The sequence below is a fragment of the Podarcis cretensis genome (assembly GCF_951804945.1).
Source record: "Podarcis cretensis genome assembly, chromosome: Z".
Lineage (NCBI taxonomy): Eukaryota > Metazoa > Chordata > Lepidosauria > Squamata > Lacertidae > Podarcis > Podarcis cretensis.
In genome coordinates, this window is record NC_137184.1 from 50,471,505 (window position 1) to 50,493,285 (window position 21,781).

The following is a 21,781-nucleotide window of genomic DNA, read 5'->3' on the forward strand; positions in this document are numbered from 1 at the left end:
TACGTAAGCGACAAACCTGGAAGTATTTTACCGCGTTTTGCCGCATGCACAGAAGCACTCTACTGCGCCGCACGCATGCGTAGAACAGGCACCTCCTGTTGCAAAAACCTCGGGATCCGGCCACTATAATGTATTAGTTTTAAAAAATAAAAAAAATCTGTGTCGCCAATTTGGCAGTCAACAATTCATCTGGTGTAGTTGTATGGTTGCAAAAGCTTGTCCTCTTTTCTCCTTTTCTAAAAAGGGCGTCAGGGGTCAGCAACTTTTTCCAGCCGTGAGCTGGTCCACTGCCCCTCAGACCTTGTGGGGGGATGGACTATTGGGGGGGGGAATGAATGAATTCCTATGCCCCACAAATCACCCAGAGGTGCATTTTCAATAAAAGCACACATTCTACTCATGTCAAAACACGCTGATTCCCGGACTGTCCATAGGCTGGATCCTGAGGCGACTGGGCAGAGCCTTAGTTTGCCTACCCATGCTCTGGGCAACACCCCCCCCCCCTTTTCCTAAACCGGAGTCTCCAAAAATACGGCAGCTTCCACCATCGGGCAAGCGGCTTTCAATTCCGCCATCCAGGCGTTTTTATCTGTATTTAAATTTGCAATACTTACAGGCAAATGAACACTGCAGATAGAACTGCTGGCTCCTATGGCGGTCAAACACTGAAGTTGACATGAATTTAAAAACATGCAATTTAAAAAGAAAGCACAAATGAGATTTTTGCACGGTAGACGTAGGTAGAAAAGCTTCTTTCGATTCCTTTTCCTTCAACCATTTCATCAGTCAAAAAGCACCTCCGAGCGCGTGAGTCTTTCCGGTGAAAACGGAGTTAAAACTTTGCTTTCAAAAAAAAAAAAAGAGAGCGATGCAAATCGCCAGATGATTTTTGCACCCAAATGGAGGTCAGAGGCCCATGTTCAGGATGCGGATTTAAAAGGCAGTAAAAAAATAGGAGAAAAAAGATGGACATCCAATTGTGTTATCGCTCATGTTCTCAGGATGACCATAGTGATGAGACCTGCAAGAATCAGAAGAAAAAAGCCAGTTATTTCGGCTTAACTTGAGAAATAACCCACACCAAGAGTTTTGTTAGGTGGGGCGCACGCGCATGAAAGCTTGTTCACTGGGAGCACGTTTGTGAATATTTGTGAAACGTGGTTTACATACACAACTTATCTTACATACACAACTCATCTCTCTACAAATGCCGAAATGTCAGAGAGCTCAAATTTACTTTCAGTTGCAATCAGTTAAATCACTAGTCAGTAAGACTTGATTTAAATCTTTTTTTTCCCCCTTACAGAAAGGTTCGGCCTTGCTGACATCCTCCTAATATTGACAAGCAGGGGAAGGTTTCCTTTTTGGAATCATAAATTTTCAGAGTAGTTTTTACAGTTCTATCAAAAATGACTGATTTGGTTCTACTATAAGAAATACATTGACAGATAAGGATGAAATGATGGTGAGGTTTAATAAGTTGACTGTTTCAATTTGGACAGCTTTTCTGCTGTACTTGATTGGAAAGAGAAAAAGAATTGTAGTCTCAAAACATTTGGAGGGCCGAGGTTGAGGAAGCCTGCTTTGGACTATAATGTAACCTAAACAAAAATCTCTTATAGAAAGATTCTTCCAAAAGCATTTTATTTCCAAAATCCGATTTAAATAAAAAAATCCTATTTTAAAAAACTTGCTTTTAAAAAACATTGATCCACCCTGGTTGCAATTTGCTGACATGGCCCTCACGCAGTGACTCGATTATAGGGTTGTTTTTTACGTTTCTTTACACATTTTCATTTTTACACTCGGCCCCAAATCCTATTTCGAAATGACGACAAAAAGATGCATACCTAATACGTAAGCCGCTACTAACTTTTGATTCACACTTAAGTGGAGGTAGAGAGGCACAAGGGAACCCCCTTCTCCCAGCGTGGGAAGCATGAGAGCCGCAATGCACACGATTCCGAGGAACACGGTGAGCAAACTCGGCCCCGATGAGGCAATTCTGTTTTCTGGAAAAAGGAAAAGGCATTTGACACTATGGAAAGGGGCAATTTCTTTCCTTTCCTTTCTCTCCCCCCCCCTTATTGAATTTAGTAAATAAAAAACATTTTTAAAAAATCTTTATTATATTGCAAAGTAAATACATCAAAACAAAACCATACATAAAGAATAATATCCAATAAAACAGAAAAAAATAAAGAAAAAGAAAAAATGCAAAGAAAAGTAGACAGAAAAGAATAAAGTATCATATTTCATTACAATAAACACTGATTTACAAAATAATAATAGACTTCCATCACTCTCACAGCACTTCCTTTCACCTTTCATATTTTATCTGTATTTCAGTATTATTTTGATCTGAATATATAAATGTGTATATATGTATATTTCCCCTTTTCCATTCACCAGGTCATTCTAGACACAGTCAAATTTTTACATTTGAACCTTGTCTTTCTAAGTAGTCACTCAAGCAATTCCATTCCTCCTGGACTGTATTCATTGGCTTTAGTCTTATTATATTATAATATAATATAATATTATATCCGTCCATTTGGCCAGTTCCAAATATTCACATAATTTATATAGCCACTCCTCTTTGGTCAGTACCTGGTTACCCTTCCAGTACTTAGCCACTAGAATTCTTGCCGCTGATGTTGCATACAGAAAAAAATGAGTTTTTTCTTTTGGAATATCACTGTTCAATATTCCCAAAAGATATGTTTCTGGTCTTTTACTTTGTGAAGTTCTTAGTAACTTTTTTATTTATTCATGGATCATGTCCCAGAACTTTCTGATCTCTGAACATGTCTACCACATATGGTAGAAGGTTCCAATCTGCTTTGTGCATCTCCCAACATTTATTACTAAGCGATCTGTTCATTTTAGCCAATCTCTCCAGTGCTAAATACCACCTATGGTGCATTTTCAGGTAATTTTTTCTTATTAAATAACATGCTGTAAAATTTATACTTTTTGCCCACAGTTTTTTGAATGGTATAACATAGGCATGTCCAACAGGTAAATCTGAAAGCATCTGAAGGCAGCCCTGTTTAGGGAAGTTTTTAATATTTAATGCTGTATTGTTTTTAACACTTGATAGACTGGGGTATAAATTAATCATCATCATCATCATCATCACTGGCTCCCCCCAAAGAAGCTCAAGATCTTTGGCTTCCCTAAAAAAAGCTCAACAACTTAGACCTGAACCGGGTTAGATCACTGCTAGTTCAAATGAGATCCACTTCATTCCTAAACATTTCATTTCACCAAACATTCTTGCTTTTATTGACATTGGGCTTCCCGTCAAATCCACCCAGCCAGAACGGCTAGGACTTCAGAGATTGGCAACCTTTTTCAGCAGGGGGCCGGTCCACTGTCCCTCAGACCTTGTGGGGGGCTGGACTAGTTGGGGGGGGGGGAATGAACGAATTTCTATGCCCTACAAATCACCCAGAGATGCATTTTCAATAAAAGGACACATTCTACTCATGTCAAAACACGATTCCCGGATGGTCCGCCGACTGGAATGCGAAAGCGATTGGGCTGGATCCAGCTCCCGGACCTTACTTTGCCTACCCATGGGCTAGGTTCGACCTCCAATGGGGGAAAACAGTGTTCCTCTGAATACCAATTGCCAAAAACCACCAGCGGGGCGAGGGATGGTCAGGTTCAGCTTTTGAGCTTCCCATTAGGTGCAGGGGCCAGCAAAAAATTTTTTGCTGCAGGCTTGTCTACTGTCCCTCAGACTTTGGGGCGGGCCGGAGAACCAGCACCAGGGAGCGTGGGAGCTGGAAGAAGAGGCGAGGTGGGCAAGTAGTCCTCCTCCCCATCCCCCACGCTTACCCTCCCAGGGGCTGCCGCCGCTTCTCATGGGTAGGCAGGGCGGCGGGGGAAAGATGAGCGGTGCGAAAGGGCTGGCTCCAGAGAGGGATTGCTGAAAATGGTGCTCAGCCAGCTCCCTTCCTCACCTAGGCAGGGCAGGGAGAAGCCAGGAGGTAAGACTTGATTTAAAACACACACACACACACACACACATTACAGAAAAGTTCATCCTCTTCATATTGACAAGCAGAGGAAGGTTTCCTTTTTTTTGAATCATAAAATCCTTTTTTTCCTTACAGAAAGGTTCAGCCTTGCTGGCATCCTCTTCATATTGACAAGCAGAGGAAGGTTAAGCTTGTAAGGTGACTTGATGTTACACCGTAATCATACTATCAAAGAAGTAATTGCAGTGATAAATAATACGTAATGGGAATGAGAACTTAAAAGGACTCTCAAGGTGACAAGTGCTGGTGGAGGGGAGTCAAATGGGTGTGCTCTTCCATCTTTTCTTTCTCACCTTTTCCCTTTACTGTCTTTGGTTTTGGGGGGTGAAGTGTGTGTACCTGTTTGTTTGTTTGTAAATATTCTCAAATAAAACATTAAAAAGTCAAATGGGTGTAGTCCTTTCTTTCTTTCTGACCCTTTCCCTTTATTCTTTTTGGTTTTTGGGGTTAAGTGCAGGCTTCCTCAGCCAAAAACATCTGGAGGGCTGAGGTGTAGGAAGCCTAGTTTAAAGGTGAAAACCAGCCCCTGAAACCTGACCCTGTGCTCCACTGGGAGCCAGTGCGGCTGGCACAGCGCTGGGTGGACATGGTCCCGCAGCAGGGACACTGCGAGGAACCTCGCCGAGGCGTTCTCTGCCCGCTGGGGTTTCTGGGTGAGCTTTGAGGGCGACCCTGCATAGAGCGAGTTACAATAATCAAGCCTGGAGGTGACCGTTGCATGGGTCACTGTGGCGAGGTCAGGACAAGGGAGGTAAGGGACCAGCTGCTTAATATGGCAGATGTGGGGAAATGCCTCCATATTGTCTGCTTGTAAATATGCTTAAATAAATAAGAAATAAGAAAGGACAACTGGAAATTATTTATGCGTGAAACAACAGCAGCAAGGATTCTATTAGCCCCAGCTCAGAAGACGGAAGAGAGCCAAGAAAGAACAACGGCAAGAGAAAGTCATGGAATATGCAGAATTAGCAAAATGAAGAGATAAATTACATGAGAGGGACAACAAGGACTTTAAAAGAGAATGGGAACCATTTATGATATATATGAAGAGACAACAAGGAGAGTTGAACTCATTGGCAGGGTTTGAGTAAACATTCACAAATGCATATAACAAGGGTAGGCAACCTAAGGCCCGGGGGCCAGATGCAGCCCAATGGCCTTCTCTTTTTTTAAAAAATAAATTTTTATTAAAGGTTACAGAAAAAAGAATAAAAAGGATTAAAAAGAGATCAAAAATGAAAAAAGAAGAAACAATACACATACAAAAAAGACATCAAAAAACCGAAAAAATATAAGAAGAAAAAAAAACACAAGTCAAACCTTTAACTCACTTACATTCACTTATTTCCTTGACTTCCTCACGCCTCCCATTTTTGTATTCTAATTCAATTAGATATTCCAGCAAATCCTTCCAACTTTGTTTTAATCCCAATAATTTATCTTAGCATACTATAATTCCCCTCTCTATATTCTAATTCATATAAATATTTCAACAAATCCTTCATCTTATTTTTATCCTTATATCTTATTATACTATAATTTTCCATTCTTTCTTTCACCAAATAACCATCCACTTTTACTTTATCCAATCTTAACTCTCATCCAAACCTGTATATCTGTACTTATTCTTAAGACGTTTCCCCTAAGGTCAAAAAAGATTCCATTCCACGATTTTCCCATTTCTCATTAAAAAAACACAAGAAACAAATTATATTATATACACTTTAAATTCCCAACTTTCTTCCACCAGGTCCTCTCCCCGGTTTCGGCCCCCAGCAAAAATCCATCAATCTCAGAAAACCATCAACCCGGAGATCTTAAATCCGAGGCTCTTAAGTCTCTTTCATGTCCCCTCTGCCGGTCTTTTTGATAGTCTTTGGTGTTGAAAACCAGATCTCGGGGAAGCTCCAACCCAACGGTAATCATATTCCTTCCTGCCAAACTTCCAAGGTTAAAAATAAGGCCTATAGGATATTCCAAGGGACGCAGGTGGCGCTGTGGGTTAAAGCTTCAGCGCCTAGGACTTGCCGATCGAAAGGTCGGCGGTTCGAATCCCTGCGGCGGGGTGCGCTCCCGCTGCTCGGTCCCAGCGCCTGCCAACCTAGCAGTTCGAAAGCACCTCCGGGTGCAAGTAGATAAATAGGGACCGCTTACCAGCGGGAAGGTAAACGGCGTTTCCGTGTGCGGCTCTGGCTCTGGCTCTGGCCAGAGCAGCGATGTCACGCTGGCCACGTGACCCGGAAGTGTCTCCGGACAGCGCTGGCCCCTGGCCTCTTAAGTGAGATGGGCGCACAACCCCAGAGTCTGTCAAGACTGGCCCGTATGGGCAGGGGTACCTTTACCTTTACCTTTTAGGATATTCCAAATCTTGTTTCACGCTCCTTTCAAATCCAAAGACCCCCGAAACTCCAACCTCCACCTGGCTCAGATTTGTAATCCAAAGGTCATCTGATCTCCACATAAGGTGATCTCTCCATCTTTCATTTTCCAGACCAGGCCAGGCTTCCATCTCCAAAAATTTGCTTCGCCTTGTTGCCATCGTGTAAGGCCTCAAATTGTAGTCCACCATTTGCATCTGTAGGGTTACGGCTCCCCCTTTCTTCACTTTCACAACATGATTCTCCTTCTCAAATTTTCCAATTTGTTCAGTTGAAAGAGGTTCCTGTCCCGAGTTCTTATCGGGTTCTTTACTAATACCCACTTTTGTTCCCAAAATTACAACATTAGTAGTCATAACATTTATCTGGTCTTGCAATTTTCCCAGGAGATAAAATGTCCTGTTCAGTTCACACTCAATTTTCTTCCCAACCGCCATCCTTAAACAGTCCAAGGTCAGGCAATTTCCCAGCTGCTCCTTACGACAATATCCCAAAGCTCCCTCTAGAGGGATTCAAGATCCTTTTCACTCCTTCTAGCACAGACCCAAAGGTCCCATACGTTAAATTGTAACAGTCCTTCCTTCGTTTTAAACATAAGCTTGTAACAAAGACAGACAGCAGAAACAAAGTCCTTCTTTTGTATCATGACAGCTAACTTGACAGCTGTCAAATTTGTCACCGTCAGCGGGCTCTCACAGACCACTCCCGGGTTTAGGGAAGTGGTACTTCAAATCCCAAATTTTAACCTTCTCCTGCAGGCTCCCCTGCTTCCAAAAAAATATTGATGGTAATTTCAATCAGTAGAATTTAAATCCTTTACATGAAACTCTCCACGACCTTAGTTAACAGGTTCTTTGCTTCAGTTAATTTACAGAAAGGGGAGGCGGACTTCCTGTTTGGACCTTCCCCGATCGGTGCCAATTTAAAAATACTTTAAAAATCCAATTTCCGTTCTACTCACGGGTTGTTGTTTGAAATCCAATTGTCCACAAGAAAAAGTCAGCGCTCTCCGGCAACGGCTATGCGGCTTCACTCCGTAAAAATAGCGGGCGATTCAAAACACTGTGCCGCTCACCCCACGTCACTTCGGAACTGACACGCTCCTGGTGTCAGCCGAATCCCACGTTCCCAGGCTTCATCCGCCTGGGATTTCTAAAGGGTCTCCGCCTTTGCCGCGGCGGCACGACCCGAATTCCACGGAGCGGGTTCCTCTCAGTCAGAGCAACGCCGCCATTGCCGATGGCGCTAACCCGGAAGTCCCCCAGCCCAATGGCCTTCTCAATCCGGTGGACTGGGACTAGGAATCGGCATGTTTTGACATGAATAGAATGTGTCCTTTTATTTAAAATGCATCTCTGTATTATTTGTGGGGCATAGGAATTCGTTCTCCCCCCACCCTCAAAAAATCTAGTTCAGTCCCCCACAAGGTCTGAGGGACAGTGGACCAGCCCGCCATGAAAAAAACTTGCCAGCCCCTGCCATGGGTAGGCAAACTACAGCCCAGGGGCCGGATCTGGCCCAATTGCCTTCTGGCGGTCTGGGAACCAGCGTGTTTTTACATGAGTAGAATGTGCCCTTTTATTTAAAATGCATCTCTGGCCCCCTGCTGAAAGTTTGCTGACCCCTGGTATATAATACAGTGGTACCTCTGGTTAAGAACTTAATTCGTTCTGGAGGTTCATTCTTAACCTGAAACTGTTCTTAACCTGAGGTACCGCTAATGGAGCCTCCTGCTGCCGCTGCACGGTTTCTCTTCTCCTGAAGCAAAGTTCTTAATCCAAGGTACTATTTCTGGGTTGGCGGAGTCTGTAACCTGAAGCGTATGTAACCCAAGGTACCACTGTAGTAGTAGTAGTAGTAATAATAATAATAATAATAATAATAATAATAATAATATAAAAAATAAAAAATAGAGAAAGAGGCAGGTCTATAGCTCCAAAAAGCAATGGTGTTCCAACCATCCAACTACCTGGCTGGCACAAAGCCTGCTCGAAAAAGACGCTCTCTGCCAGATGCGCCGTGATCCTCTTCTCCTCCTCTTCCTTCGGGTCTTTCGCTGCTGGAAGCAGAGTGGCGATGACCTCTTTCCTCCCCAGCGCTTTCCTCTGGCTCTGCTCAGAGACTTGGAGCCGAAACTTGTCGATCACGCCATAGTGGCAAGGTCGGACATCTCTGTGACGGATCACGCTGTAATGGGAGGAGGATGTAAAGGGCCACATTTCCTTTTTTAATGCGTTATCGCTCTTTTTTTGTTTTAATATAATGTTTCTTAAATTTTCTTTTTTATTTTATAACAGGCATCCCCAACCTGCAGCTCCCCAGATGTTTTGGCCTACAGCTCACATGATCCCCAGCTAACAGGACCAGTGGCCAGGGATGATGGGAGTTGCAGTCCAAAACATCTGGAGGGCCAAAGATTGGGGATGCCTGCTTTATAACAAACAACCAAATAAAATTTCTTCATCACATATATCTTTGCTCAAATTGAGCTTTGACTTTCTCCCGTTCTCCTCCCTGACTACCATATGCAATCACTTTTATCTCCGCATTTCTAAATCACCCTATTTACCTTATCTCAGGCTTCCTCAACCTCGGCCCTCCAGATGTTTTGAGACTACAATTCCCATCATCCCTGCTAGCTAGGGATCATGGAAGTTGTAGGCCAAAAAACATATGGAGGGCCAAGGTTGAGGAAGCCTGTCATCTCCATACTAAATAGACTTACTTCTAATATTTATAAACAGCTCATTATTTATATACGCACAACAAGTCGTCATAATCATTTCTATTAGTACCTTGGCTTGTGAACAACCTAGCTTACGACAGTTTTGAATGACGATCGATTCAAACCCAGACGTGCACGTCCCGGTTTGCGAACCTTTTTCGGGTTAAAACCCGTGGTTTTTTATTACAAACAATTTTTTTGGTTGGCGAACACATTTTTTTGGACAGTGACCCGTTTTTGGAGGCCCCACTGGCAAAAGCGTGCCTTGGGTTACGATCTGTTTCAGTTTACGAAGGGACCTCCAGAACGGATGATGGTCATAAACCAGGCATAGGCAACCTAGGCCCTCCAGCTGTTTTGGGACAACAACTCCCATGATGCCTAACTCACAGGATGAGTGGTCAGGGATGATGGGAATTGTAGTCCTATAGCAGCTGGAGTGCCAGGGTTGCCTATGCCTGTCGTAAACTAAGGTACCACTGTAAAGCTATCGGTGATCACAAAAGATACATACAGTTTCAATTATGGGGTTTCTTCACAAACCTATGACTACCCATCCTCTCCATGTTTTTTCCCTTTCTCATAAGCGTGTTGTATCATTTTATTTCTGCGATGTTTTATAAAAACTTTCTTTCCTAGATCAATATTGTATTCCTTTATACCATGGGTAGGCAAACTAAGGCCCAGGGGCTGGATCCGGCCCAATCGCCTTCTCAATCTGGCCCACGGACTGTCCAGGAATCAGCATGTTTTTACATGAGTAGAATATGCCCTTTTATTTAAAATGCATCTCTGGGTTGTTTGTGGGGAATAGGAATTCATTCATCCCCCCCATCTAGTCCGGCCCCCCACAAGGTCCGAGGGACAGTGGATCGGTCCCCTGCTGACCACGTCCACCCAGTGCTATGCCAGCCACACTGGTCCCCGGAGCACAGGGTGAGGTCCTGTCAGACTAATTGCAGTCGTTCACAGTCGCCCACAGGTTGACCATACCCATTGAGTCCTACTACCCTTTGGGGAAAAACCCCACCCCACCCTCCCACTATGTATCAGGGTCTGGTTAATAATAATAAATAATAAACTTTTATTTGTATCCCGCCCTCCCCGTCCGAACCTGGGCTCAGGGAGGCTAACACTAAATATGTAACACTGGAATAAAATCAAGCAATAACGAAATTACCTCCTGAAAACAAGTCAGGATCAAATTCAAATCCAATTAGATGGCTTTCCGCAGGATTAGGGTTGGGAACAGTAAACGCTCGTCAGGCCCAACTGTTTGCGTTGCTCTTATATGGGCCTGTGAGAACGCTGGGAGGCCTCTTTCATACTAGACTTCGGTTTCTGTGTATCTGAAGAAGGGCACATGCCGACGTAAAGCTTAGACCCAGAACAAACTGAGTTGGTCCCTAAGGTGCCACTGGACCATTTATTTTATTTTATTTCCCCACCCTGAGATGTCTTGATGAGGGTGGACTATACATCTAATAAATTAACGAATGGCCTCTGGAAGGCAGCTTAGTGGTTGCTATTCATTACAAAGCAACAAACCAAAAACCAGCTTTTTACTCACATGTCAACACAGCACTGAGGCTTCACCGCGCCCGCTGCATCGACCACAACATATTTATTTGGGGTTGTGCAAAGAACTGAAAGAAAAGAAAAGGGGCCGTCATCCGATGTCAGCCAATCGCAAGGAAAACTGGCACAGAAGAAGAAGAAGAAGAAGAAGAAGAAGAAGAAGAAGAAGAGTTTGGGTTTGATATCCCGCCTTTCACTCCCTTTAAGGAGTCTCAAAGCGGCTAACATTCTCCTTTCCCTTCCTCCCCCACAACAAACACTCTGTGAGGTAAGTGGGGCTGAGAGACTTTGGGAACGACCGAACTCCAGCCCTCCAGCTGTTTTGGGATTCTAATTCCCACCATCCCTGACCGCTGGTCCTGTTAGCTAGGGGTGATGGGAGTTGTTGTCCCAAAACAGCTGGAAGGCCAAGTTGGGCCATGCCTTATCCGGACTCCCAAGTTCTTGTAACCCACCCACGGACCTTCAGGCAAAAGGCAGGTCAGAAAGCAAATAAAAGGAAGTTGAGACAATCCCTCCTCCCCAAGCAAACCCTTAAATAGAATTGTACCTGAGACGCACCTTTGAATTTTAAGGCAAATTCATAGGGGTTATAGAGAGTCAACACCTGTTTATGGGTCGACTGGTCGTCTGCATAAAATATAAGCTCCGTGGGGAATAGGAAGACAGGAAGGTTTCCTTCCACTAACTCTGGCTGCCTTTTTTGCTGCTGCATTGGCCCCGAGTCGTCCTCGCCACTGCGCCTTCTGCTCGCCCGACGGCTTTGTCTCCCCACACGTCTCGTCACAGCAATTTAGGAATCCGAAAGCATTATGGCAAACCTATAGGCAAACCTATAAAAACACAAGACAGCATCAAACATTAAGAAACTTCCTAAAACAGGGCTGCCTTCGGATGCCTTTTAAAAGTCAGGTAGTTGTTTATTTCTTTGACATCTGATGGGAGGGCGTTCCACAGGGCGGGCGCCACCACCGAGAAGGCCCTCTGCCTGGTTCCCTGTAACCTCACTTCTCGCAGCAAGGGAACCGCCACTCTGGCAGGTAGGGTCTCAGCTATCTATCTATCTATCTATCTATCTATCTATCTATCTATCTATGCCAGTGCCCGATTTAAGACCCTCGGGCTTTCAAGGTCCACACAGTCACTTTGAATTGTGCCCGGAAATGTCCCGGGAGCCTATGCAGGTCTTTCAGGGTTATGCAGTCTCTGCAGTCCCAGTCTCCAGTCTGGCTGCCGCATTCTGGATTAGTTGTAGTTTCCGGGTCAACTTCAAAGGCAGCCCCACGTAGAGCGCATGGCAATAGTCCAAGCGGGAGATAACCAGAGGATGTTCTGCTCTGGGCAGGGAGGGTCTCATCCCGCATACCAGATGAAGCTGCCCTGGACACAGAACGGACCTGCACCTCCATGGGTCCAAAATGACCCCCAGGCTACGCAACTGGTCCTTCAGGGGCACAGTTGCCCCTGAAGGACCAGGGAGTCCCCCACACCGACCTGACCCCTGTCCCCCAAGAACAGTACTTCTCCAACCGCCTCCAGGCACTCACACAGGACCTTCACTAGTTCTGATTTAAAAGAGAGGTAGAGCTGGGTATCATCCACATATTGATGGACGCCCAGCCCAAACAGCTGGAGGGCCAACTTGGGCCATGCCTGAGCTAGAGCAGTGGTGGCCAAACTGCACCCTTCAGCTGTTTTGGGACTACAATTCCCACCATCCCTGACCACTGGTCCCGTTAGCTAGGGGTCATGGGAATTGTAGGCCAAAAGCTTTTATGCATCTATGAGATCCCACAGCAGCTATTCTCAACACCCATGCCAATTAATCCTGAAAATTGCAAGCCTGCCACATTTGCGAATCACGTCATTGTTATCGGAAAAAGCAGGGGTGGCCAACTCCCGAGAGACTGCGATCTACTCACACAATTCAAAACTGGCAAAACTTGAACTAGCCCAGACGACAGCGTCAATTTGAATGCAATCAAAACAAGAATTAGTGGGATGGGAATTGTAGTCTCAAAACATCTGGTGGGCCGAGGTTGAGGAAGCCTGGACAAGGAGCTTAACGAAGCACGTTCCTCCAGATGTGTTTCAGGCACACCAAGCAGCGAAGAGAAATCCAAAGAAATGAATGGGAGACAAACCGAACGGAATATTGTAGATGAGGAGACATGATTCCGGCCCTCTCCAATCTAGCTTGCACCCTTGACAAAACGCTGCCAAGTCACATTAGTGTTTACAGCGGCAGGGGTATCTTGTCCCGATTGGCCGGGACAGCAGACAAAAAATGAGCGGGGGGGGGGGGACACAAGCGGAGTCCAACCTTTGGATCCATACGTGCTCTCTCTGAGGATATGGCCCCTGCTGCTGCTGAAGCCCCCTCTAGGTGAGGGGCTGCCGCAGCCAACCCTGGCATTCTTTTTAACAGAGCTACCAGACCCCTTGCACTGCCAGCAGGCATGGCCAAACTTAGCCAGTGGCCAAGGATAATGGGAGTTGCAGTCCCCAAACAGCTGGAGGGCCGAGTTGGGCCATGCCTTAAATTTGGCCCTACAACTCTTTTGGGGACTACAACTCCCATCATCCCTAGCCAACAGGACCAGTGGTCAGGGATGATGGAAATTGTAGTCCAGGACGGTAGAACAAGGACGACACCGCTGCTGTTCTCTCTCGCAACGGACTTCATCCCTTTCTGGCCCAGGCATGGCCCAACTTGGCCCTCCAGCTGTTTTTTTGGATTCCAAATCCCATTATCCCTAGCACCAGTGGCCAGGGATGATGGGCACTGTAGTCCCCAAACAGCTACGGTGGTCATCTCTGCCGCAACTCTGCCAAAGGCACGACGACGACCCCCCCTCGAAACAGCCAGGCCCTCCTCGCCCTCAGCGATGGTCATCTACTTTTTCGAGAGCCATTTCCCCCAGGAAGCCCCCACCCAGGCCAGAGACCCCCGATCGCCCCTTGGGGCGCGCGAACGCTCAGGCTGAGGCGAGCCGCCCCCCACCGGAGCCGCAGAGGAGCGCAGCGCAGCCCCTTCCCCTCAAGCCCGAAGAGGCCCGCTTTTGTTTCGGGCTCTGGTCGCCTCGCAGCTGTTTAGGGACTACAACTCCCATCATCCCCAGCTACAAGTAGCCAGCGGTGCGAGATGATGGGAGTTGTAGTCCCCAAACAGGCCCCTCGCCGGGAATGAGATCCCTGAGGACCCTCCTGGGCGACGACGGACCCTCGCTCCCTGCCCTCACTCACCCCTCGGACCCGCCTCCGCCTCCGGGTTCTTTCGGTCACCAGCCGCCGCCGCCGCCGAGGAAGCACCGCCTCTTCGCCTCTCTCCCTCGCCTCAGCGGACGGGCCCGCCCATTTCCCCGCCCCTCTCGCGTCACCAGGCGCTAGGGCTGCCGGGAACGTGAAGTGGAAAGCGGGAAAAGGGCGACAGAGGCGCGAGAGGCGGCGCTTCTTCTCGACGTCCTTGGGAGGCAGGGGGAGGGGTGGTGGTGGTGGGAGCTTCTCCTACGCGTGCGCAGAGAGGAGGGGTCGCTCGGGCCCGCCCCTCGTCGCTTGCTGCTCACGGGACCAGTGATCAGGGACGATGGGCATTGAGGACCCGCTTCCCTCAGGGCTGCCACCATTCCACCCTAAACCGTTATCGGAACGAATTGCTGGTGTTGCCGTTTGTAAACTACAATGCCCATCACCCCGACCGCTGTGAGCTAGGGATGATGGGAGTTGTAGTCCCAAAACAGCTGGAGGGCCTCGCCAGCTTCAACATGCTGCAGGGCAGATTCGCGGGTAATCCATAATACACAGAAGGAGTCTGCCCCTGCGGCTTGATGGAGGTAGAAACTGTCTCTCATGTCTTGTCACGCTCGGCATTTATCACCCCTGCTATACAAAAATATCCAAATGGGTCCGAACTTCAATATCTAAAACTCCTGGTAGAGGACAAGGATCCAGAGATCACGCTCAGGGTGGCCAAATTCCGTGCGACTGCCATAAAACCTAGGGAACAAGCTGTGCTACCAAAATGATTAAGCTCTTAAATGACAATTTTAGGTTATATTTTAGTGAAATATTATTATTATTATTATTATTATTATTATTATTATTATTTCGACCCCACCCATCTGGCTAGCTTTCCCCAGCCACCATGGGCGGCTTCCAGGAAAATATTAAAATACAATAGTGTGTCAAACATTAAAAGCTTCTCTAAACAGGGCTGCCTTCAGATGTCTTCTAAAAGCCAGAGAGTTGGTTCTTTCTTTGACATCTGATGGGAGGGTGTTCCACAGTGGGGGCTCCACCACCGAGAAGGCCCTGTGCCTGGTTCCCTGTAACCTCACTTCTCACAGAGGGAACCGCCAGAAGGCCCTAGGAGCTGGACCTCAGTGTCTGAGCTGAACGATGGAGTTGGAGATGCTCCTTCAGGTATACAGGATGGGGCCATTTAGGGCTTTCAGGCTAGGCACCAACACTTTGAATTGTGCTTGGAAACGTACTGGGAGCCAATGTAGGTCTTTCAAGACCGGTGTTATGTGGTCTCGGCAGCCACTCCCAGTCCCCAGTCTAGCTGCCGCATTCTGGATTAATTGTAGTTTCCAAGTCCCCTTCAAAGGCAGCCCCACATAGAGCGCATTGCAGTAGTCCAAGCGAGAGATAACGAGCATGCACCACTCTGGTGAGACAGTCTGCGGGCAGGGAGGGTCTCATCCTGTGTACCAGATGGAGCTGCCCTGGACACAGAATGGACCTGCGCCTCCTTGGACAGCTGCGAGTCCAGAATGACTCCCAGGCTGTGCACCTGGTCCTTCAGGGGCACAGTTACCCCATTCAGGACCAGGGAGTCCCCCACACCCACCTGCCCCCTGTCCCCTCGACAGGCGCGACCAAGGCAGTTTCAGTCCCATGGTGAGGCTTGGATCACAACTGGAAGGGATCCAAATTGTCCGCTTCTTCCAAGTTAAGATTTAACTTACATGTTTTTAACTACTGCTATATCCGTATTGTCCCTGTTAGACCCAATTGCCATTCAATGTATCCCTCTTGTGTTTTTATGATTTTCCTGAGATTGTAAGTGAGCCAGAACTGGTCTGTGACTGTAATAATAAATTTATTCACTGAAGGGCCAAGTTGGGCCATGCCTGCAGAGGGTTTTGATTCTTGCCATGTTTTGAGCCACTTTGAGTACGTATTTTTCCGTGTATAAGACTAGGTTTCCCCCCTAAAAAAAATGTCCAAAATTGGAGGCGTCTTATACACGGGGGCCATCTCCCCCCATTTTCTTAAATCAGAGTCCCCCCAAATAAGGGGTGTCTTATACATGGGGGCGTCTTATAGACAGAAAAATGTGGTATATATATGTATGGGAAAGCAGATTGCAATGTGAATAAAAAAGTCATCCGCCTGTCTTGTAAGACGAAGGAAGAGTAAAGTCAGACCCTTGCAGGCATGGCCCAACTTGGCCCTCCAACTATTTTTGGGACTACAACTCCCATCATCCCTAGCTCACAGGACCAGTGGTCAGGGATGATGGGAACTGTAGTCCACAAACTGCTGGAGGGCCAAGTTTGGCCACCACTGCTCTAGATCAGGCATTGCCCAACTTGGCCCTCCAGCTCTTTTGGGACTACAACTTCCATCATCCCTAGCTCATGGGACCAGTGGTACAATAAACTACAATACAATAAAATGGCAGCAAATGTCAGTGTAACGCACAAGGCTACAACGAAGGAAGTGAGGGAAGGTACTGAGGACTGGCAATTTATTGCAGTTTATTCAGCTCATAACAATCGTCCCCTCTTTGGTGCTTTATTTTCTAATAACACTAGTAAATTAAGCACGAGAGCCCGTACAGCAGAGTTTGAGCAGAACGGCAAATATCAATCCTTTGGAAATGAACTTGGTCCCGTTATTTTAGGATAGGGACATCCAACTCCCAATAGACTGTGATCTACTCACTGTGAAAAAACAGTTTTTTGGGGAAGCCAAGGTGGTTGAGCTTTTTTTTAGGGAGCAAATGAGTGAATGGAACTGAATGATTGGAACTGAATATATGAATGAATGAAACTGAATGAGCGTTGCGATATACACAAAACACAATCAAAATTTGATTATATAAAACACAGTGGAGGGTCTTGAATCCCCAGTCCGATAGTGGAACTTAATCTGATGGCCCACTTTTTTGCTAGGAAGCCAAAGTTGCTGGGCTTTTCTTTGGAAAGCCAAAGTTCTTGAGTTTTTTTTAGGAAAGGCAAAGTTATTGAGCTTTTTTTTGTGGGGGGGGGGAGTAGATCACTGAAGGGTAGGAGATCTACCAGTAGATCATGATCTGCCTGTTGGACATGCCTGTTTTAGGAAATGTGGGGTGTGTGCTGCTCTTATCCTATGGCTTAGGAAGAACCCACAGCTCACACTAACAGAAGCCAAAGAGTCACGGAGTATAAAGAGCAGAATTTTTAATTCTGTGACAAATATTTAGACAGAGGCCTTTGTAAACAGAATTACACCCCCCCCCCCTATTTTGGTTTTTCTGCCGAGGTTTCCACCATAAATTCCAACCCAGTTTCTGCTTTCCCATCCTCGGTGGTGCCAAACCGTTTTGCAAAACAGGGAGCTGCCACTGTCAGAAGCTGCCATATTAGGTTACAGTCTCCCAACTTGGTCTGGAGTGTGTGAGTTCCTTCACTTTGAAGGTGATGTGTGAAGGTTTTTGGCCCTGCGAATGCAGAAAGCAAAAGATAGCAAACCTAAAAGTTCAAAACCTTCCAGCTTTGCTCGCCGTCTTGGCTTGTTCTCGCAGTCGCTGGGAGAGATCACCAGTGGGTTTGGGGATGGGCATTAATCAGTATGTGGATGGTACCCTCTTTTTTCAGATCGGAACCGGTAAAGGCAGTGAAGGTCCTGTGTCTGGAGGCAGTTGGAGGACGGGTGGCTGCTAACGGGTTGAGGTTGAATCCTGCAAGACAGAAGTCCTGTTGTGGGTGGGCAGGTGGGGAGCACTCCCTGGTCCTCAATGGGGCAACTGTGCCCCTGAAGGACCAGCTGCGCAGCCTGGGGGTCATTTTGGACCCATGGAGGTGCAGGTCCATTCTGTGTCCAGGGCAGCTCCTTGTGGGACGCAGGATGAGACCCTACCTGCCCAGAGAGGCACATGCTCTGGTTACCTCTCGCTTGGACTATTGCTATGCGCTCTATGTGGGGCTGCCTTTGAAGATGCCCTGGAAACAACAACTAATCCAGAATGCGGCAGCCAGGCTGGGGACTGGGACTGCAGAGACTACATAACCCCGGTCCTGAAAGACCTGCTTTCGCTCCCGGGACGTTTCCAGGCACAATTCAAAGAGTCAGTGCTGACCTTGAAAGCCCTCAATGGCCACATCCCAGTAGACCCGAAGGAGTGCCTCCACCGCGGACGCCAGGGTCCCTCTCCCCAGGGCCTTCTGGTTCCCTCCCTGCAAGAAGCGAAGTTACAGGGAAGCAGGCAGAGGGCCTTCTCGGTGGTGGCGCCCACCCTGTGGAACGCCCTCCCATCAGATCTCAAAGAAATAAGCAACTCTCTGACCTTTAGAAGACATCTGAAGACAGCCCTGATTTGGGAAGGTTTTAATATTTGATTAATTATTCGCAGGGGTGGCCAACTCCCAAGAGACTGCAATCTGGAGTTAAAAACTGGCAGTGATCTACTCACTTTGGGGGGATTCAGGTCAAAGTTGTTGAGCTTTTCTTAGGGAGGAGAAAAGTCCTGTTTTGGGGGAGTGCAGGGCAAAAATGTTGAGCTTTTTTAGGCGAGTCAAAGGTGTTTAGCTTCTTTGGGGGGAGCCAGTGACCTGCCAGTGACCCCATTGCTTCCCTCCCTCCAGAGGAACATGTGAGGTCAATTGGGTCCAAATGGTTTCAGGATGGTCTTCTTGTGCTGTTTCAGACACGTGGTTTACATCTTTATGTACATGTTTGCCTTGTACATTATTGAACATTGAATTTATATCTTGGAGACCTTCAGTTCTTACAACACTCTGAAGGAAGTAGATGATTCCATGTCTGGTGTTGAGGAGGAGCCTGCTAAGGAAGCGTTTAGGGTGAAAGTTGTCGCCTTCTTCCAAACATGCTTTGCAGTGAAGGGGCCAAAACCCTCCCATTTTGTGTCCCTCCATTCCCAACATTTCCAAATAAAGCTCTTTCTCCCCGCAGCTTCTTCTGCAGTGACTAATACACTGGAAACCTCTTCCGAGGCCCCGTGCTTATACTTCGTTCCTGTTTGGAAAAGCAAGCCTAGTCTCCATTTGTCTCCGTTTTATTACGTTTGCCAAGAATTGATATACAGTTGTACCTCAGGTTACAGACGCTTCAGGTTACAGACTCTGCTAACCCAGAAATAGTACCTCGGGTTAAGAACTTTGCTTCAGGATGAGAACAGAAATCGTGCTCTGGCAGTGCGGCAGTAGCGGGAGGCCCCATTAGCTAAAGTGGTGCTTCAGGTTAAGAACAGTTTCAGGTTAAGAACGGACCTCCGGAACGAATTAAGTACTTAACCAGAGGTACCACTGTATACCAAATGAAATTAGTTTTATTTCCCATTGGGCAGCGGCAGCAGACACATTGCAGGCTCAGGATTCTCTCCCAGCCGATGTGAAGCAATGTGGCCTTTTCTAAAGTGAGCCTCCATGGTTTTACTAGCGCTCTTTGCCTCAATTTTCCTTGGTGCCTTGTCTCCTTGCCTTAGTTCCCCGCCTGGTTTCTGATACACTTTCCAACATAGCCCCAAAGCAGTTGCTTTTGCAATACCATCAACTGCCCCAAACAGAGGGTCGTTATGAGTTAATCTCACACCTTTAAGCTTGAAAGGGGTGGTGGTGGTGGTGGCCCAAAGAGCCAAAATAAATGTCATAATGTGTATCCCTAGAAATCCTTCAGTGTACTTCTAACAGGAAAGTTATGGTAACCTGTTGCTTTATGAAACTGAGGATTTTGCAAGTTGCCGCCCCCCCCCCATTGGGGAAGGAATACAGTCGTACCTCTGCTTACTCTGGATACGTAATTTTTGGGATGCAAACGCAGCAAATCTGGAAGTATTTTTCTGGTTGTTGCCGCGCACACATGCGCAGAAGCGGTCCTCCAGTTGAAAATTACTCAGGATGCAGCCAGACCTCCAGAACAGATCCCGTTTGCAACCAGAGGTACCACTGTACAGCTAATTGTGGATCACAAAGATACAGCTCAAAGCTAGAACCGCTACATGGTGCAAACGGCATGCACACTAACACAATGTAACACAGGCATCCCCAACCTTTGGCCCTCCAGATATTTTGGACCAATTCCCATCATCCCTGACCACTGGTCCTGTGAGTTAGGGATCATGGGAGTTGTAGGCCAAAACATCTGGAGGGCTGCAGGTTGAAGATGCCTGATGTAACAGCACACGGTGGGAATCCAAGCTTAGTTGACAGAAATGGGTGAGAATCAAACCTGAATCGGCACAAATGGCCACTCCTTATTACACATGTGTATTAAACATAAAATGAGGTGATGGTGTGCACCAGGCATAGGCAAACTTGGCCCTCCAGCTGTTTCGGGACTACAACTCCCATCATCCCTAGCTAACAGGACCAGTGGTCGGGATGATGGGAACTGCAGTCTTAAAACATCTGGAGGGGGCCAAGTTTGGCCATGCCTGATCTAGGGCATAATGATATTTGTTTCTTATAACCTCCGAGAGAAACTTTGCCATGACCAGTGTAATATCATTTAACCTGTCTTCTGAAAGATATTTAATATGGGGGACTTCGGATTTTCCCGGCAAATTTGCCAGGAAGGGTTTGATCCGTTGATCCCTTCCTCACATTGCCCACAATGCAGTAGGATATGCTTCATACAACCAGTGGAAACTGGAATCCTTTGTTTGAAACTTTATCAACACCACTACCAGAACCACTGGGCGGGGTTGCACTTTTGCAGAACAATCTGGCTGTAACCTATTGCTTTGCAATCAGCGTTGGACTTTTAACTACTTCACCAGTTTGTTTTAAATCCTGCTTTGCACATTTGTAAGCAGGAAAATTGCTTTTTTTTTTCTTCCAGCAAGCATGAAAAAGCCAGTTCTCTTTCTGGTAGCAAAGCTGTACTTTTCCAGAATAAAAAATCAGAGTCACTTTGTTTTCCTGCCTGCAATAGGACAAGTTGTTGTTGTTGTTGTTGTTGTTGTTGTTGTTGTTGTTGTTGTCGTCCTCCTCCTCCTCCTCCTTCTCCGGCGATCCCTTGTAGCCGAGTAAGATTTTCTTCCATAAATATGGATTTTAACAGTGAGTCTGTAAGTGACTGTGGAGGCCAATTCTGGATTCACACATCCTTCCACAGTGGGGACATTGGTTTCTGGGCGGGAGTTGATCCCAGCGAGGCTTCCTTCCTCTTCGCCCGTTTCTCCCTTGCGTCCCGAGTTTGAGTGTCTTCAAAGCCCACGACACCTTTGGTCAAGGCTGTTCTCCCATTGGAGCGCTTGCAGGCCAGTGCTTCCCAGTTGCCGATGTTCCTACCACATTTTTTTAAGATTTGCTTTGAGATCTTTCAACCTCTTTTGGTGACCACAAAACAGACCTCAGCGTAACACTCAAAGCGGAAGTGTGGCACTCAAATCAGAAGCAGAACCAGGGCCGTCTTGAGCACGCCAGGCACTCCTGTCTTCCACTGCCTCCCGCAGTTTGGTCAAACTCATGTTTGTAGCTTCGAGAACACTGTCACCCCCTTCTCCTTGTGCCCTCCATTTTTCCCAACATCAGGGTCTTTTCCAGGGAGTCTTCTCTTCTCATGAGGTGGCCAAAGTCTTGGAGCCTCAGCTTCAGGATCTGTCCTTCCAGTGAGCACTCAGGGCTAATTTCCTTCAGAATGGAGAGGTTTGATCTTCTTGCAGTCCATGGGACTCTCAAGAGTCTCCTCCAGCACCATAATTCAAAAGCATCCATTCTTTGGCGATCAGCCTTCTTTATGGTTCAGCTCTCACTTCCATACAACGCTACTGGGAAAACCAGAGCTTTTACTATACGGACCTTTGTTGGCAAGGTGATGTC

General features: G+C 46.8%; 2 protein-coding genes across 5 annotated transcripts in view; one reads left to right on the forward strand and one right to left on the reverse strand.

Annotated features, from left to right (window-relative positions):
- The window catches only part of PABIR2 (PABIR family member 2), an 83,913-nt gene that overhangs the window by 25,214 nt on the left and 36,918 nt on the right, over positions 1-21,781 (forward strand). For 2 of the 4 annotated variants that reach the window (XR_013835040.1, XM_079962923.1), the window contains one exon: positions 4,125-4,437. The exons of 1 other annotated variant lie outside the window; for it this stretch is intronic. Coding sequence is in view for 1 of the 3 variants with exons in the window: in XM_079962923.1 (XP_079819049.1) it covers position 4,125 (1 nt within the window). In the remaining 2 variants the exon portion in view is untranslated. Of the gene's footprint in view, positions 1-1,306; positions 1,690-4,124; positions 4,438-21,781 lie in introns of those variants that run through there. One more of the 4 variants, XR_013835041.1, reaches the window with a different exon arrangement.
- MOSPD1 (motile sperm domain containing 1) lies at positions 536-14,131 on the reverse strand. The gene is made up of 6 exons (XM_079962947.1): positions 13,977-14,131; positions 11,292-11,563; positions 10,723-10,798; positions 8,397-8,614; positions 1,851-2,012; positions 536-1,021 (listed from the first exon to the last, which is right to left on the reverse strand). Exons 2-6 carry the CDS (start codon positions 11,443-11,445, stop codon positions 990-992), a joined length of 642 nt encoding a protein of 213 aa, XP_079819073.1. The 5' UTR covers positions 11,446-11,563; positions 13,977-14,131; the 3' UTR covers positions 536-989.

Excerpts from the sequence above, each read along its gene's own strand:
- MOSPD1 (XM_079962947.1), bottom strand. The coding sequence starts at position 11,445 with ATGCAGCAGCAAAAAAGGCAGCCAGAGTTAGTGGAAGGAAACCTTCCT. Across the intron at positions 8,615-10,722 it reads CCTCAGTGCTGTGTTGACAT|CGTGATCCGTCACAGAGATG; the intron begins GTGAGTAAAAAG and ends CTCCCATTACAG. Across the intron at positions 2,013-8,396 it reads GCAGGCTTTGTGCCAGCCAG|AAAACAGAATTGCCTCATCG; the intron begins GTAGTTGGATGG and ends TCCTTTTTCCAG.